Raw genomic sequence first — 17,516 nt, forward strand, 5'->3', positions numbered from 1 at the left:
CAAGCACATCTCCCTGCTTCTGATTATTTCAAAGTGCCTCAAGTCCTCCTCTTTAGTAGACCAGCCAGAACGCAAGTCTGACCAAGACCATGGTCCTTTGCTTTTCTCTTCAGATTATGGTGCCTGGAAGCCAGAACACTCTCCTTCTGAAGAATCTGCTCTCTGAGACTGAGTACAAGGTCACGGTGACGCCCATCTATGATGACGGAGAAGGGGTCAGTGTCTCTGCCCCTGGAAAGACCTGTGAGTGAAGCTTCCCCCTGGGGTTGCTCGATGTCCTCTGTAATGCACCCAGCAGCTGCAGTGTAGGGGGTGGAAATGGTCTGAAAGTGTCAGTCGCTCACGTGTGTCCTACTCTTTGCCACCCCATGGACTGTGGCCCACCAGGCTCCTCTGTCCATGGAATTCTCCAGGCAAGAATCCTGGAGTGGGTAGCCTTTCCCTTCTCCAGGGGATCTTCCCCACTCAGGGACTTCACCTGGGTCCTCTGCATTGCGGGTGGATTCATTACCATCTGAGCTACCAGGGAAGCCCCCAAAATGGTATAGATCTTATTTAAAAAGCAGAAGTAGAGACACAGACCTCAAGAGGACAAACACATGGATTCCAGGTTGAGAAGGCAGGGGTGGGATGAGCAGGGAGGCTGGGAGTGACATATACACACTGCCATGTATACAGCAGGTAACGTGGACCTGCTGCAGAGCTCGGGGCCTCTGCCCAGGCTCCGTGGTGGCCTAAGTGGGGAGGAAATCAAAGAAAGTGGGGATGTGTGTATTCTGTGTACACATGGCCGGTCCACTTTGCTGTACAGCAGACGGACACAGCAGTGTAAAGCAACTCTCCTCCAGTAAAAAAGAAGAGAAAAGGGGATTTGGAGAGAGAAAATCTGCTTGGATTCTGTCTTCACACATTCAAGCTGTGTGACTTCGGGCAAATTGCTTCACTTCCGTTCTCTCGTCTCTAAAACCTAAGACTTGAAACATAGCTGCATCTCCCTCCTCCAGCGTCTGATCATCCCCTGTGCTGCGAGTCTCTCAGAGGCCCCTCCGGGCCCTGCACGCCCCTAGCCTAACTGCTCACCCAGCACATCACACCCGCTCACCCGAGCTCACGCCCACGTCTTCCTGCCCTCTTTCTCCGATGCTGTACTCTCTTCACAGCAGCGGAGAAGCTTTTGAAAATCTAGATGGTCTCATGTCTCCCCTCTGTTCCAAGCCACCTGATGGCTCCCCGTGGTACTCAGCATAAACTCTGAGGTCCGTGCAGGGGCCCTTCAGGCCGAGGTGACCTGGACCCTCCTGGGCTCGCCCCCAGACAGTCCGCCTTCCCTGCCCTTCCTTGGCTTTCTAAAGCTTGGCTCGGCCTTAGAAACTGACGCAAGCCGCTGCTGCCAGGCTGAATATCCTTTCCCAGGGGCTTGCATTTCTGACTTCTTGTCATTTTGGTCTCGGCTCAACGCCACTGACTCAGGCTTCTCTGACCACTCGGGCAAAGTACTCCCCATCTTCTCTCATGTTATCCTGGGTTTCTGTTTGTCCTGTTTTGGTTTTGGTCCTGTCGCAGCACAGACTTGGGTGTAAAATAGGCCTAAGGATGTCTTGTGCAGCACGAGGAATACAGCTACCATTTTGTCATAATGTAAATGGAAAATAACCTTTAAAAACTGTATACAATTTGTTTAAATGTTTGATTCGCATAATTTATAAAAGGATTCCATGATGAACACACATATATACTCAAACAAATAAAAACTTTTAAAGGCTATTACTATGGAAATACCATCTATACAATAAAGTTATTTCAAAGGGTGTTCTTTGAAATAATTTTGAGTGGTCCACTTGTTTTAAGCAGTGGTTAACACAACTAAATTCTGTCAGCAACAAAGTAATAATGATAATATCCATCAACATGCATAATAGTTTACAAAGGTCCTTCATGCAAATAGCTCTCCTATTTTGATAAAAAATTGATGAATGATGATTAAAATTTCACAGAATATAGGCAATGTGAAAGTGTGAAAGCGTTAGTCGCTCAGTCATGTCTGACTCTTGCTGATCCATGGACTATAGCCTGCCAGGCTCTGCTGTCCATGGGATTCTCCAGGCAAGAATACTGGAGTGTGTTGCCATTACCTACTCCAGGGGAATCTTCCCAACCCAGGAATTGAACCTGGGTCTCCTGTATTGCAGGCAGATTCTCTACTGTCTGAACCACCAGATATGGTTCAGAACCCCTAATATGAAGATGAAAGCAAAAAACAAAGGTCTTACCTCTAAGAATTGCTATCACTACTATTGATCTAATCATCCTGGATCTGATAGTGCAACAGACAGATGTGTGACAGAAATGTATTCATAAACACTACTCACTTCAATATTGCTTTAAAGTAACTGAAGAAAATGGAGCCAAACTTCACTGAGTGAAGAGCTGATCTTCAGATAAAAGTGTTTTGCCACAAGAAGAATTGTTTTCTATTATTTAATATTTAACATTACCATGGATTCTCTAAGTTTTCTTACTGTTTACTTTAGTGCATTTTCCCTTGTAAGTATTTTTAAGCTGTGGGAAAATACATTAGACTCTATTAACCAAAAGGTAGGTTGTAAAGATGGAAACCACATTACACCATTTTTTTCATTTTCATTCCTGCCCAGTGCCACCCTCTGGTCCCCAAAACTTACGGGTTTCGGAAGAATGGTATAACAGATTGCGCATTACGTGGGACCCCCCGTCTTCCCCAGTGAAGGGCTATAGGATTGTCTACAAACCTGTCAGTGGTAAGTCATGCTTTTTAAAAATATAATCTTTAAAGATAGGTTATTTTTGTTTTTACTTTCCATCATTGGTTTTAAGAAATGGGAAGAGTCTCTTCCCTTTTATGAAAAAAAAAAAAAAAGAAAAATGTGTTGAAGTTACCACCTCACCTAAAACACAGCTGGTGTGTTAATAAGCAGAATATATACTTGGTCTACAATTGACCTTACCCACCCCAGACAAGGAGCCAGCCAAAGCAGACTTTGACTCCTTAGCAATAAGAAGCTTCTGTGGCTTGATGGATATATAAGCTCTAAACATTTAGACTCTCCAATTTCTTATTCCTCTTCTACCTCTTACTTCTTGGATTAGTTAGAAAAAGTCCATTTACCAACTTCTCAGTCTCCTCATTCTGGAAACTGTATTAAGGTATTTGTTGTTCAGTCACTAAGTCGTGTCCAACTCTTTGCGACCCCATGGACCGCAGCACGCCAGGCCTCCCTGTTCTTCACTATCTCCTGGAGCTTGCTCAAACTCATGTCCATTGAGTTGATGATGCCATCCAACCATCTCTTCCTCTGTTACCCTCTTCTCCTCCTGCCCTCAGTTTGAAAGCATCAGTTTTTTGGTGCTCAGCCTTCTTTACGGCCCAACTCTCACATCAGTACATGACTCCTGGAAAAACCATAACTTTGACTATACGGACCTTTGTCAGCAAAGTGATATCTCTGCCTTTTAATATGCTGTGTAGGTTTGTCATAGCTTTTTAAAAAATATTAATTTATTTATTTTAATTGGGGGCTAATTACAATGTTGTAGTGCTTTTTGCCATACACTGACATGAGTCAGCCACGGGACACATAGCATAGCTGTCTGAAAGCTGTGGCAAGGTATAAAATTCGTCAGGTTGAGGAAAACTTAAAAATCATCCTATGGGTCAATAAAAACCTTTCTGCCCTCAAAAGCACTATGAGTCTCAATTTGTGTAGGACATGCTGCGGCTGCTGTTGCTAAGTCGCTTCAGTCGTGTCAGACTCTGTGCGACCCCATAGACGGCAGCCCACCAGGCTCCCCCGTCCCTGGGATTCTCCAGGCAAGAACACTGGGGTGGGTTGCCATTTCCTTCTCCAATGTGTGAAAGTGAAAAGTGAAAGTGAAGTCGCTCAGTCGTGTCCGACTCTTCATGACCCCATGGACTGCAGCCCACCAGGCTCCTCCGTCCATGGGATTTTCCAGGCAAGAGTACTGGAGTGGGGTGCCATCGCCTTCTCCTATATAGGACATAGCACAGAATATTTTTCCTGATCAATCAAAGATTCCACTGGGTTGGAACAGAGGTGAAAATGTAAAAGCCCAAAGAAGGCAGATGGTCAAGGGCCTGGGAAGGAGGAGTGTCATCTGTGTGACCTTAAACAGCAGAAGAGGGGCCATGGAGCCCATACTGATAGCGTATATGGTTGTCCTTATGCGGCGAGGTGAGGCATAGTGTCCGTGACAAAGTGGCCGCTAGGGCAACTTAATGCCTTCTGGGGACAAAGCTGGTGTCTGAGGTGGGCTAACCCCGAATGACTCCTGTTTCATCACGCGCCCAAAGCCCGTGGCATCCTGGCGGCTCCACCCTGAAGGCCTCACAATACGGTGGACGCTGAGGGGAACCAGTTTCTTTGGGTAGCTCTAGGGAAAGAACTATATTTAAGAAAAGGGCTAGATGCCTTGAAGGAGCCCGAGCCTGGGAGTCAGGGAGGTGGGTAAGTCTTGGAGTGTAACGGGGCTAGATTCAAGCCCCACTCTGTGAGTGTCTCCTGGGCAATCTGAAGCACAGTGGAATACGTACAATCAGTTCAGAAGTGTCTCTCTTTTTCCCTATTCTATGGCAACTGAAATGCACTCTTTCTCCTTTAGTTGCTGGCCCAACCCTGGAAACGTTCGTGGGAGCTAACATTAACACCATCCTCATCACAAACCTGCTCAGCGGAATGGACTACAACGTGAAAATATTCGCGTCCCAGGCTTCGGGTTTCAGCGACGCTCTGACCGGCGTGGTGAAAACACGTAAGCCTGGCCACTGCCGCATGTGGTTCTGCACTTTGTTTTTCTCTGTAACTTAGGCCCTGCGGCAGCTCAGCAGTCAGTGTCTCTTTTCCCCAGTGTTGCCCTTTCTGGATGGTGCCTCATGGAAAGAAAGGTGTGCTCCCTACTCAGGGCTGTGGTTCAGAGTCCTAGTTGGCAGGCAGGATGTCAGAAGCCGGCGTTAAAACATACTTGATGGTGGCGGATGGGATTTCCTTCTGGAAAGTCTTTGTTGGTATTTTTCAAATTAGGTGAAATTTTCCATCCAGCCCATATAACCTGATGTGGTCAAAGCCAGTCCAAGCTGAGCCAGGGGAAACTTGCCTTTGTCAAAGCCTTTGCCCCTCTCCCCCCTCTCACTCTGTCCGTTAAAGATACTTGCACCACTCGAAAGCCTTCCTTCTCTGTCTTTTAAGGGCTTGCATGCTGTCTGCACAGCATCTGGGACTTCTCCTTGGCACACATCACTCACAGACACCCGTGGCATAATACAGTGTTTTCCAGACTCCGGCATGTATGTGCCATATTCCTGCTGTTTCTTATGCTTCCACACCATCTGTTTAATATATTTCTTTAAATCAACTTACAGTTTTTTTTGTTTTTACTTAAATGCTTTCAAAAACCACATAATAACTCTCAACAGAAAACCAGTTTTTTTTAATACATGTTGCTTCCCTGGTGGCTCAACTGGTAAAGGACCCACTTGCAATGCAGGAGACCCCGGTTCGATTCCTGGGTGGGGAAGATCCCCTGGAGGAGGGAAAGGCTACACACCCCAGTATTCTGGCCTGGAGAATTCCATGGATCGTATATTCCATGGGGTCGCAAAGAATTGGACACGACCAAGTGACTTTCACTTTCACTTTAATACACATTAAAGGTAATACATAAATGACCAAAATAAAAATGGTTTGGCTGTCGGATGACTGAAACTACCCCGAGTGTTATCAAAAGCACATGGCCCACACTTGATGTTAGTCATGATATAATCAGAAGTGTAAACCATAATTCTTCTTATTAGCTAAGGCCTTGAGGCCTCTCACCTCTCTGAGCCCACATTTTCTCAACCCTAAAATGAAGATATAATATTAATAGTAATAACTGTTTATAGACTGTTTGGGAAGACTAAAGATATAACATACAAAGGATCTACTATATGGCAGGCACTTGGCAAATAACCACTTTTTTCATTGTGATGACTGCTTTGTGAATTTGGGTCATCTCTCACTCTCGCTAATCAAAAAATTATTCCAACGAAAGGACTTTTGTAAGTATGAGGCATATATTGGACCAAACCCCAGGCCACCTGTGTCTGGCCACGTGGGTTTTATATAGGGGCTCAGTTCAGTTCAGCTCCTCAGTCGTGTCCAACTCTTTGTGACCCCATGAACTGCAGCACGCCAGGCCTCCCTGTCCATCACCAACTCCCGAAGCTTGCTCAAATTCACGTCCATTGAGTCAGTGATGCCATCCAACCGTCTCATCCTCTGTCCCACCAACTCCCGGAGTTTACTCAAACTCACGTCCATCGAGTCGGTGATGCCCTCCAGCCGTCTCATCCTCTGTCGTCCCCTGCTCTGCCCTTTCATTAGATGAAGCTTTCTGAATTCTTTTTTATGGAAATCTTTAGAATTAAAAAGCTAGATATGGGATCCACCTAATCTCAAAAGAAGCAGTGTCTCTCTTCAACAGCACTCGGAAGCCTGTGGCATGCCGCTCTGATCTTGGACTTGGCAATTGGAATGACAGTGTTGTAGGTACTATGAAGTGAAACTGTCAGTTGCTCAGTCGTGTCCGACTCTTTGTGACCCCACGGACTGCAGCCCGCCAGGCTCCTCTGTCCATCTCCAGGCCAGAACGCTGGAGTGGGGTGCCATTCCCTTCTCCGGGGCATCTTCCCGGCCCAGGGATGGAGCCGCTGCGGGCGGCTGCTTCACCCTCTGAGCCCCCAGGGAAGCCTCCCGTGATTCCGTGAGCTGTGCCCCCTCGCCGCCCAGCAGCCTTCCTCAGAAGCCCTGTGAGTCCCCCGTGCGTTGCCCACCTTCATCGCCTCCCCCTAGTTCGTCCTCCTCTTCTCTCCAGATGCCTGTCTGAGCCAGTCCTCCTGTCCCTGATTTTCTCTTGCTCTCTTTTCTTACTCTCTCTTGTCTCTCTGTCCTCTTTTCTTGGCTCCCCTCCTTCTGTTTCATCCGTCTTCTCTTCTTTAATAAATGTGACTATTCCAAATGTATTTTAAAATAATGAAAGTATTGAATTGTTTTATCATCTATCCTTAAGGTAAAAATTAGATTGGCTTGCTTTCTCTCTTTCTCCCAAGAATAATAAAACCCTGTAAAATGGAAAATAAATTGATTCACGATATTTTTAAAATTTAGTGTGGGTATATAAGTCATTATTGGTTTCCTTTTTTTGAGAGAATTGTTTCATTGCCTTAGGAAAAATGGTCTTCCTTTGCTGATCGACAAAAAGGAACAATGTCATGATGCAAATTGTTACTAGTCCAGATTATTTTTACCATCTTGAAAAATAATTTTAAGCTATTTTTAAATTTTATGAAGTGACTGAAAGAGAAGTACAAGAGAATGATGTGGATGAAGGCAGAGGTCATTAGAAAAAGTAAACATTGTTAATTTTCTGCTCTTTCTGGTTGGATCTAAGTGGTAAACACTGAATCCTTAGTCCTCAATTGCAGAAACAGTATTTTTACTGCTTCTTCAAATAAACTCCCTGTGAATGACTTTTGTATATAACTGTGTTTATTCTAAGATGAATAAGAATTCATGTATTTTTAATCATTTTTTGTTTTCTGTATTCAATTTTTCCTTTTTAAATTTTCAGAAGTTTGCTCACTCTCATTCAGTTGTGTTTTGAGGGCCAGCCGGTGTGAGCTGCTCCTGTTTGAGTAATTTCTCTTTTGTCCTCTTTGCTCCTCCCTTTTGTTTAAACCATGGCTTTCTTTCAGTAGTTGATGAGTATATATTGTGTTTAACATTTTTATTATGAAAGTATTATATATTAATTGTGAAATATTTTGAAAGCATAAATTAATGAAGAGGGAAGATTTAAAATCACCCATAATTTCACCATCCATCACAACTGGCTTTTTCCAGACATATATTTTCTTTTTTTTTTTACAGGGAACAGACAAACCCTATCATACATCACATTCTGCAACTGCTTTTTAAAGTCATAAAATTGCTATCCTTTGTGTAACTTTGTGGGTTTCCTACCGCTGGCTGTGGGACCTTGAATTCAAATTTTGCCCGTGTTGATTTCGGACTTGGGGATGACTGTGGCGTTGTCTGCAGCGTGACTGAGTCGTGCTTCTGTTTCACTGTAGTGTTTCTGGGCGTGACCGACCTTCAGGCAGACGCGGTGCAAACGACCAGCCTGTGTGCCCGCTGGCAAGTGCAGCGCCATGCCACCGCCTACAGGGTTGTCCTGGAGTCCCGCCAGGGTAAGTGTGACCGTCACCCACGCTTCTGTCATGCACTCGTGTGCTCTGTGCAAGTCAGGGTTGTCCTAGAATCCCGCCAGGGTAAGTGTGACCGTCACCCACGCTTCTGTCATGCACTCGTGTGCTCTGTGCAAGTTACCATGGACGACACACGACGAACTTAGACAAACGCATTCTGCTTGAGGAGGCAATGTTACGTTGTGAATCGTGCAGGACGTAGAGTCAGGAGGGCAGTTAAGCCAATTATGTAATCTCTCCAAGTCTCCATTTTCCCATTTGCGGTTAATAGGTAGAACCGTAGTGTGGATCTTGGGGCATTCTGTGAGGACTGAGATGAGACAATCTGTGTAAGATATTTGCAGCTGTGCTTTGCACATATTAAGCAGCCAGGAAATGTGGGTGCTGTGGTGGTGGGAGTTGCTTAGGCAAGGCTGATAACACGCTTTAAACTGCCCGGTGCTGTTGTTCGGTCTTTATCTGTGCAGATCTAGGCTTGACTTCAGTGTTCCTCTCAGTGATTTTTTTTTTATTTTTGGGGAGAATTGATAAGCAGCAAACTCTCATCAGGAGATGAAATGATGTATCTGTGGGCAGTACATTAGCATCATGGCTCTCAAGTTCATCTACAGTTTGGGATTTGGCTTCAAAGGTGAAACTCTTAAAATGTCTGCTTATTTTTACTAAAAGTATCAAGAACAATAACAAAATATGGATTCCCCAAGAATGAATTTCCAGGAACTGTTCATCTTGTTTTGTCATTATCAGCATGAATAATATTCAGAAGATGGGATCAAATAATGAAAATTTCTTTGATCAGATTTGCATTGTCAGTAGGAAAGATCATGTTGTTGTTTGGGGGGCAGGGACAGAGCCAACATTACAGAATTCCAGATGGCATTTTTTAACCTTTCACATTTGCTGATAAGGTCATTAATTTTAAAGCAATCGAGTAGCTCATTGCTGCTGGCAGGCTCTCCTCTACCTGCTGCAGGTGGAGGCTGCTCTCTAGTTGCGGTGCGCGGGCCTCTTGCGGTGGCGTCTCTTGTGAAGCGCAGACTTGGCACTCCGGCTTCGGGACATGCAGCGTGGGTTCAGTAGTTGTGGTTCATGGGCTTAGAAGCCCTGCTGCACGAGGAATCTTCCCAGACCAGGGATCAAACCCGTGTCCCTGTCACCGGCAGGTGGATTCTTATTCACTGGACCACCAGGGAAGTCCTCGTGATTGTTACTGTTTTTTTATGTCTGGATAAATGATAAATGGTTTCCTCACTTAAAAAAGCAGAAAGGGCTAACTTTTCAGGTGTGGATGGGACTTGTCTTTAGTTAGTAGCACACATCCCTGGCTATAACTACATTTAAAATGCAGAAATCTCACTTTTAATCTAATCCAGGAAGTGGAAAGCATAGTTTAGTAAGGTACTGAGAGTTTAGTAGAGTGCTGGAAATGAGCTAAAAATACCAGATAGAATATTAGAAACGCAAGAAGAGATTTCTGCCAACACTGACCAAGGCTTTGTCTCCGCAGGCTTGCTAATAAGCCACTAATTCCTTAATTCCCTGCGTGTGATCCTGTAAAGGTCCCTTTAGCCAGACATCGGCTAAGCATATGGGAGTGGCTTTAATCTGCAATAAACATTGAATAAGGAAAAGTCAGGACAAATCACTTGGATTTTGTGGTGGTTTTGTGGGATGCTTAACCTGGAATGTTAGGTCCGGGAATCAAGGCAAACTGGAAGTGGTCAAACAGGAAGTGGCAAGAGTGAACGTCGACATTCTAGGAATCAGCAAACTAAGATGGACTGGAATGGGTGAATTTAACTCAGGTGACCATTATATCTACTACTGTGGGCAGGGATCCCTTAGAAGAAATGGAGTAACCCTCATAGTCAACAAAAGGGTCTAAAATGCTGTTCAGTTCGGTTCAGTCACTCAGTCGTGTCCGACTCTTTGTGACCTCATGGACTGCAGCACACCAGGCCTCCCTGTCCATCACCAACTCCTGGAGTTTACATGAGATGCAGTACTTGAATGAAATTTTAAAAATGACAGAATGATCTCTGTTTGTTTCCAAGGCAAACTATTCAATATCACAGTAATTTGTCTATGCTCTGATCAATAATGCTGAAGAAGCTGAAGTTGAACGGTTCTATGAAGACCTACAAGACCTTCTAGAAACCCACATTGAAAAAAGATATCCTCTTTATAGGGGACTGGAATGCAAAAGCAAGCAGTCAAGAGCTACCTGGAGTAACAGGCAAATTTGGCCTTGGAATACAGAATGAAGCAGGCAAAGACTAATAGAGTTTTGCCAAGAGAATGCACTGGTCATAGCAAACCCTCTTCCAACAACATGAGAGAAGACTCTACACATGGACATCACCAGATGGCCAACACCAAAATCAGATTGATTATATTCTTTGTAGCCAAAGATGGAGACACTCTATACAGTCAGCAAAAACAAGCCCGGGAGCTGACTGTGGCTCAGATCATGAACTCCTTATTGCCAAATTCAGATTTAAATTGAAGAAAGTAGGGAAAACAACTAGACCATTCACATATGACCTAAATCAAATCCCTTATGATTATAAGTGGAAGTGACAAATAGATTCAAGGGTTTGATCTGATAGACAGAGTGCCTGATGAACTATGGACAGAGATTCGTGACATTGTACAGGAGGCAGGGATCAAGACCATCCCCAAGAAAAAGAGATGCAAAAAGGCAAGATGGCTGTCTGAAGAGGTGTTATAAATAGCTGCGAAAAGAAGAGACACTAAAGGCAAAGGAGAAAAGGAGAGATATACCCATTTGAATGCAGAGTTCCAAAGAATAGCAAGGAGAGATAAGAAAGCCTTCCTCAGCGATCAATGCAAAGAAATAGAGGAAAACAATAGAATGGGAAAGACTAGAGATCTCATCAAGAAAATTAGAGATACCAACATTTCATACAAAGATGGGCACAATAAAGGACAGAAATGGTACGGACCTAACAGAAGCAGAAGATTTTAAGAAGTGGCAAGAATACACAGAAGAACTGTACAAAAAAGATCTTGATGACCCAGATAACCATGGTGGAGTTATCAGTCACCTAGAGCCAGACATCCTGGAATGCGAAGTCAAATGGGCCTTAGGAAGCATCACTACAAACAAAACTAGTGGAGGTCATGGAATCCCAGTGGAGCTATTTCAGATCCTAAAAGATGATGGTGTGAAAGTGCTGCACTCAATTTGCCAGCAAATTTGGAAAACTTGGCAATAGCCACAGGACTGGAAAGGACAGTTTTCATTCCAGTTCCAAAGAAAAGCAATGCCAAAGAATGCTCAAACTACCACACAATTGCACTCATCTCACACACAAGCCAAGTAATTCTCCAAGCAAGGGTTCAACAGTACATGAACCATGAACTTCCAGATGTCCAAGCTGGATTTAGAAAAGGCAGAGGAACCAGAGATCAAATTGCTAACATCCGTTGGATCATTGAAAAAGCAAGAGAGTTCCAAAAAAACATCTACTTCTGCTTTAATGACTATGCCAAAGCCTTTGACTGTGTGGATCACAACAAATTGTGGAAAATTCTTCAAGACGTGGGACTACCAAACCACCTTACCTGCCTCCTGAGGAATCTGTATGCAGGTCAGGAAGCAACAGTTAGAAGTGGACATCGAACAACAGACTGGTTCCAAAAAAGGAAAGGAGCACATCAAGGCTATATATTGTCACCCTGCTTATTTAACTTATATGCAGAGTACATCATGAGAAATGCTGGACTGGAGGAAGCACAAGCTGGAATCAAGATTGCCAGGAGAAATATCAATAACCTCAGATACGCAGATGACACCACCCTTATGGCAGAAAGTGAAGAAGAACTAAAGAACCTCTAGATGAAAGTGAAAGAGGAGAGTGAGAAAGTTAGCTTAAAACTCAACATTCAGAAAACGAAGATCATGGCATCTGGTCCCATCACTTCATGGGAAATAGATGGGTAAACAGTGGAAACAGTGAAAGACTTTATATTGTTGGGCTCCAAAATCACTGCAGATGGTGATTGCAGCCATGAAATTAAAAGACACTTACTCCTTGGAAGGAAAGCTATGACCAACCTAGACAGCATATTCAAAAGCAGAGACATTACTTTGCCAACAAAGGTCCGTATAGTCAAAGCTATAGTTTTTCCAGTAGTCATGTATAGATGTGAGAGTTGGACTATAAAGAAAGCTGAGTGCCGAAGAATTGATGCTTTTGAACTGTGGTGTTGGAGAAGACTCTTGAGAGTCCTTTGGACTTCAAGGAGATCCAATCAGTCAATCCTAAAAGAAGTCAGTCCTGAATATTCACTGGAGGGACTGATGCTGAAGCTGAAACTCCAATATTTTGTCCCCCTGATGCGAAGAACGGACTCTTTGGAAAAGATCCTGAGACTGGGAAAGATTGAAGGCAGGAGGAGAAGGGGGCAACAGAGGATGAGATGGCTGGATGGCATCACCGACTCTATGAACATGAGTTTGAGTAAACTCCGGGAGTTGGTGATGGACAGGGAGGCCTGGCATGCTGCAGTCCATGGGGTCACGAAGAGTCGGACACGACTGAGCGACTGAACTGAACTGAAGCAGAATTAGATGAAAGATATGCAACTGTTTGACAATACCTATAAAATCTTGAGGAGTTATGTTTCATATATCTTTTTAAGACTAGCTGAGTCATATACTTTAATATACAACAGTTGACATTTATCACATTTGGTGGTACTTGTTAAGCCTTAGCAACATAGGAACTATAAAAATCACACGTCCAAATTACCCCAGAATATTTTTATCTATGATACCATTTAAGAAGTTGACAGAATGGGACAGATGCTCCTGTAGATATTCATTAGCTTTCATTGAAAATCATGTTTATACAGATTGACATAAAGATATCAAAACTGTCTTTATCAAGAAATTAGTGAAATCCATCAGTGTATTTTTTTTATTAAATGCTTTTACAAACAGCATTGGGATTCTTATCAAATAATGTGACTGATGTGTCTGATAACATTGATCTGGTCATTTAAAACCTCAATAAGCTCTTGGTGGACCTCCTAGGTGACTCAGTTTAAAGAATCCTCCTGTGAATTCTGGAGATGCGGGAGATGTGGGTTCGATATCTGGCTTGGAAAGATCCCCTGGAGGAGGAAATGGCAGCTCACACCAGTGTTCTTGCCTGGAGAATCCCGTGGACAGAGGAGCCTGGCAGGTTACAGACCATGTAGCTGCGAAGAGTCAGACACGACTGAGCGACTGAGCGTGTGCACACACACACACACACAAGCTCTCGCTGAAGCCAAGTATTTTTACTAGAAATAAGAGTCCCCGCTTCCTTCTTATCTTCCAGTTAAATTAATTTGTATTTCGCCAGGATTATTTTCAGGCTGCCAAAAACCTCTTAAGCTGAGCTTCAACAGTCTCAATTCAGCAAGAATGAACAAAAGTGTTGTTCAGTTTATTTTTCATCAGCAGTTATAGCTGAGCAATTTATGAGCCCAATTAGCCTACATCTTATTCACTCAGGTGTCCAGCTGCATATTATTAACCAACTAGACAGCAACAGATTCTAATTGATAGGCAGGGGTGGGGAGTTAATGTGGGGAATATGTCTAAATATTTTAACTTACACAATTTAGGGTAGGGAATAGTCTTTACACTTTTTTTTTATTGTATACTGGAATACAGTTGATTTATAATGTCATGTTTGTGTTGGGTGTACAGCCACCTGATTAAGTTATACATGCATCTGTTCTTTGGATTCTTTTCCCACGTGGGTTATTACAGAGTGTTGAGTGCTCTAGGTAGGTCCTTGTTGATTATCTGTTGCATGTATATTGCTGTGTATATGTTAATCCCCACCTCCTAATTCATGCCTTGAAGTCTTTCCACTTTGCACTGGGGAAGAATTAGGTTGAGTTTCTTTATCTCACAGAACGATGTGATCATCATTCCTGATCACTGCTGTTGGACATGTGATCAGATGTACCGTCCTCCTGGGTGCCTGAGTCCCCGGGCTCCACTGTTTCACCTCTGTAACACCTCCCGCTGGCTACACGTGTTGTCTCTGCAGAAATGTCAGTCCGTCCGCTTCAACCAGAGGAGAAATTAGAGAGAAACGGGACCCCGTTTCTCCGCATGATAGAGAAGAGCCTTACCCCAGGCTGGCTTATTTCTGAATGCCTCTGCCAAACCCCTGGGCTTCCCAGGCGGCAGTAGTAGTGAGGAGCCCGCCTGCCAGTGTGGAGCCGGAAGAGACGCAGGTTCAGTCGCTGGCAGGAAGATCCTCTAGAGGAGGGCATGGCAACCCGCTCCAGTGTTCTTGCCTGGAGAGTCCCATGAAGACAGGAGCCTGGCGGGCTGCAGTCCACGGGGCCACACAGAGTCAGGACAGAGCGACTTGGCACACGTGTGCGCACTGCCAAACTCCCACTGTGTGGGGTGGTTCTCTCTCTCTCTCTCTGTTTTGAATCCCCCGTGTCCGATCTCATGCACTTTTACTCTGAGATGAAGTCAGTAGATTTGCTTCTGCTCTATCCCGACAGCTGGTCAGTGTTCTTCTCTGAGCCTCCGTTTTTCCCAAATGACTTCTTTTGAGGACTTTACCTGTGGTCATACCTATAAATCTCCAAGGAGTTTGTGAATAAAGCAGCAAGGCTGTATCATTCAGGTGTGCTTGCTTTGTTTGTAAATGGTAAGAAGCACAAATAACAGGGACTCGGGTGGCAAGGTCACCCATGCCTCGCTCACCGAGACGTCCCCCAGTGTCTGCCTCAGGCGCATCGAAGCCGCGGGGTTTAGACGCCCTCGCCGAGGGGAAGCCGGACCGCATCCCCCGCCCTCTCCCCTCCGCCTTCCTTCTCAGCCAGATGGAGAGCCGGCCCGGTCAAGTCCAGATGTACATCCTCCTAGCTTCAGCTTCGCTGTCATAGTTAGAAGGAAGCTCTTCTCTCTCAGTAATTCCCACAAAAGTCCAGGACCTTGAGTCATGTTGGCCCTGTTTGGGGTCGCATCCCCCTGAATCTGTCACTGAGATCATGGAATACATGCATGGACTCAACAGCGAGTAAGACCTGGCTCCTGCTCAGCCTGTGTCTGGGGAGAGGTGGGTGTTCTTACTCAGGCCTTCCCAAGTCAAAAGACCAGGGTCGGGTTCAACGAAAGAAAGATCAGATGTAAAACAGGCAAAAACAACAGCTGTCCTCTACTCGTGTAAATATTATGACAGTTTTTTCATAGCCAAGAAGAAAAAAAAAAAAAAAGAAAAGATTACCAGAAGGATCAAGTCCTCTCTAGAGAGTGAAATCCAATCTGCTTTTGAGTCAAGCTTTAGACTTTCCAAATTAAATTGTAGGCTTTTGGTTAATTGTAGGACAGACCAGAGTTTCAGAGGCTTTGGGCTGGTTTTGAGTACCTCGGAACCCCACGAGAGCCTCCGTTAGTTCTACAGATGCTGCAGAGTCCCGTCTCTCTGCCAGCTGTTTTTGAATTGACGTGGCACCTGAGGTTGGATACAGATATGTACCTCACACTGTATTCCCTCCCTAATCCCATTAACTTGGTAAATTTCTTTTTAGCCTGATTTTTTCCTAAGTTTCAAAGATGCTCACCTTGTCTTCTGTCTTTAGGTACTGAAATGTCTAGTTCTCTGTCATCTATTAACCAGAATAGAGAATTGCAGCATCGTGGAGAGCCTACCTTATTAGGGACTGGATCCCAAAACAAAAGATCATACAAAACGAAGCCTATTCCCAAGATTCAACTTTTTGAAGCACTGATTCCATGTTTTGGGGTCACATGATTTGAAAGACCCAGAGAATGGAAAGCATGTATCATCAAATTCCAACTGAGTTTACTGGATCTGGGACCTTCTTTGCTTGTAGATCTCAGTAACCACTCCTGAGACACTTGGGAGTCAAGTTGGTGGCATGACGGTCACCCAAAGAATGTATTTAGCATGACTTCATGAGAATGAATGCTCAATGACAGATTTTCCCTCTTGTTCCAAAAAAAACCCAAATTTAACTTCTGGCTTTTGGCACAAGGGGGCAAGGAAATTAGTCATTATTTGATCAGTTTAAATGTTTTTCTTTAAGGCAAAGCCGTGAATCATACATGCCAAAAGCAAAATGGATATACCCCGATTCATGTAACCCCTCTTCATTAGCCTTGGGAGCAACCTGTTACTGTTTGCTATTAATTTCACAGTGCTTGTTCCAGTTTTCCAATGATTTGTAGGTTTGGTTTTGTTATGCAGCAGTGAAACCTGTTTGTATTCTGTTGTCAAGGGTCTATAAAGTGCATGGGTATTCATGAGAAATAGAAGAAATGACAGAAAGTACATTTCTAGAATTAATTCCTGGAGAGTCTCACAGCTTTTTGTGGAGATAGGTAGAGATGATCCATGCGTAGGATTTGGGAAGTGTTTGTATCACAGGTGGCTCGCAGAAGCCTGCAGGAGGCTCCGGAGTGCTTAGGGTCAAAATACAGCGGCTGTTATAGGGCTCTGAGCCCAGGAACCCAAGGCTGAAGTTGGATATCAGCCAAGCAGAAGGCAGGGTTTACTAGTATTTTCTTACTCTTAAGTTCCTTTCACAGCAATTTAAATCTCACAAACACTTTAAATAGTTCCAATGTCATCATTTTGTATAATATCTAATCAAGAAAATATTGAGGTAGACCTATATTGTTTCAAAGAAATATATTACTAAACATTACATTATAAAGTTCACTTTTGAAGTTCTTTAAGACTGACAATTATAAAAGTAAATTTCAGATTCCATTCAACAGATGGCATTATTTTAATTACATTTTTAAAAAATCAGGATTTGTCCATAGATAAAACCTACTTCAGTGATCAGTGCAGAGAAATAGAGGAAAACAATAGAATGGGAAAGACTAGAGCTCTCTTCAAGAAAATTAGAGATACCAAGGGAACATTTCATGCAAAGATGGGCTCAATAAAGGACAGAAATGGTATAGACCTAACAGAAGCAGAAGATATTAAGAAGAGGTGGCAAGAATACACAGAAGAACTATACAAAGATCTTCTTGGCCCAGATAACCACAATGGTGTGATCACTCACCAGACATCCTGGAATGCAAAGTCAAGTGGACCTCAGGAAGCATTGCTACGAACAAAGCTAGTGGAGGTGATGGAATTCCAGTTGAGCTATTTCAAATCCTAAAAGATGATGCTGTGAAAGTGCTGCACTC

At 43.9% G+C, this 17,516-nt stretch overlaps 1 protein-coding gene across 5 annotated transcripts in view; it reads left to right on the plus strand.

Moving 5' to 3' along the window:
- Nucleotides 1-17,516, plus strand: part of COL14A1 (collagen type XIV alpha 1 chain) — a 230,700-nt gene that overhangs the window by 101,741 nt on the left and 111,443 nt on the right. For all 5 annotated transcript variants that reach the window (XR_008702439.1, XR_008702440.1, XM_055546785.1 and 2 more), the window contains 4 exons: nucleotides 114-243; nucleotides 2,655-2,777; nucleotides 4,657-4,806; nucleotides 8,165-8,281. Coding sequence is in view for 3 of the 5 variants with exons in the window: in XM_055546785.1 (XP_055402760.1) it covers nucleotides 114-243; nucleotides 2,655-2,777; nucleotides 4,657-4,806; nucleotides 8,165-8,281 (520 nt within the window). In the remaining 2 variants the exon portion in view is untranslated. The remainder of the gene's footprint in view (nucleotides 1-113; nucleotides 244-2,654; nucleotides 2,778-4,656; nucleotides 4,807-8,164; nucleotides 8,282-17,516) is intronic.

The sequence above is a fragment of the Bubalus kerabau genome, chromosome 14, assembly GCF_029407905.1.
Source record: "Bubalus kerabau isolate K-KA32 ecotype Philippines breed swamp buffalo chromosome 14, PCC_UOA_SB_1v2, whole genome shotgun sequence".
In the NCBI taxonomy this organism is placed as follows: Eukaryota; Metazoa; Chordata; class Mammalia; order Artiodactyla; family Bovidae; genus Bubalus; species Bubalus kerabau.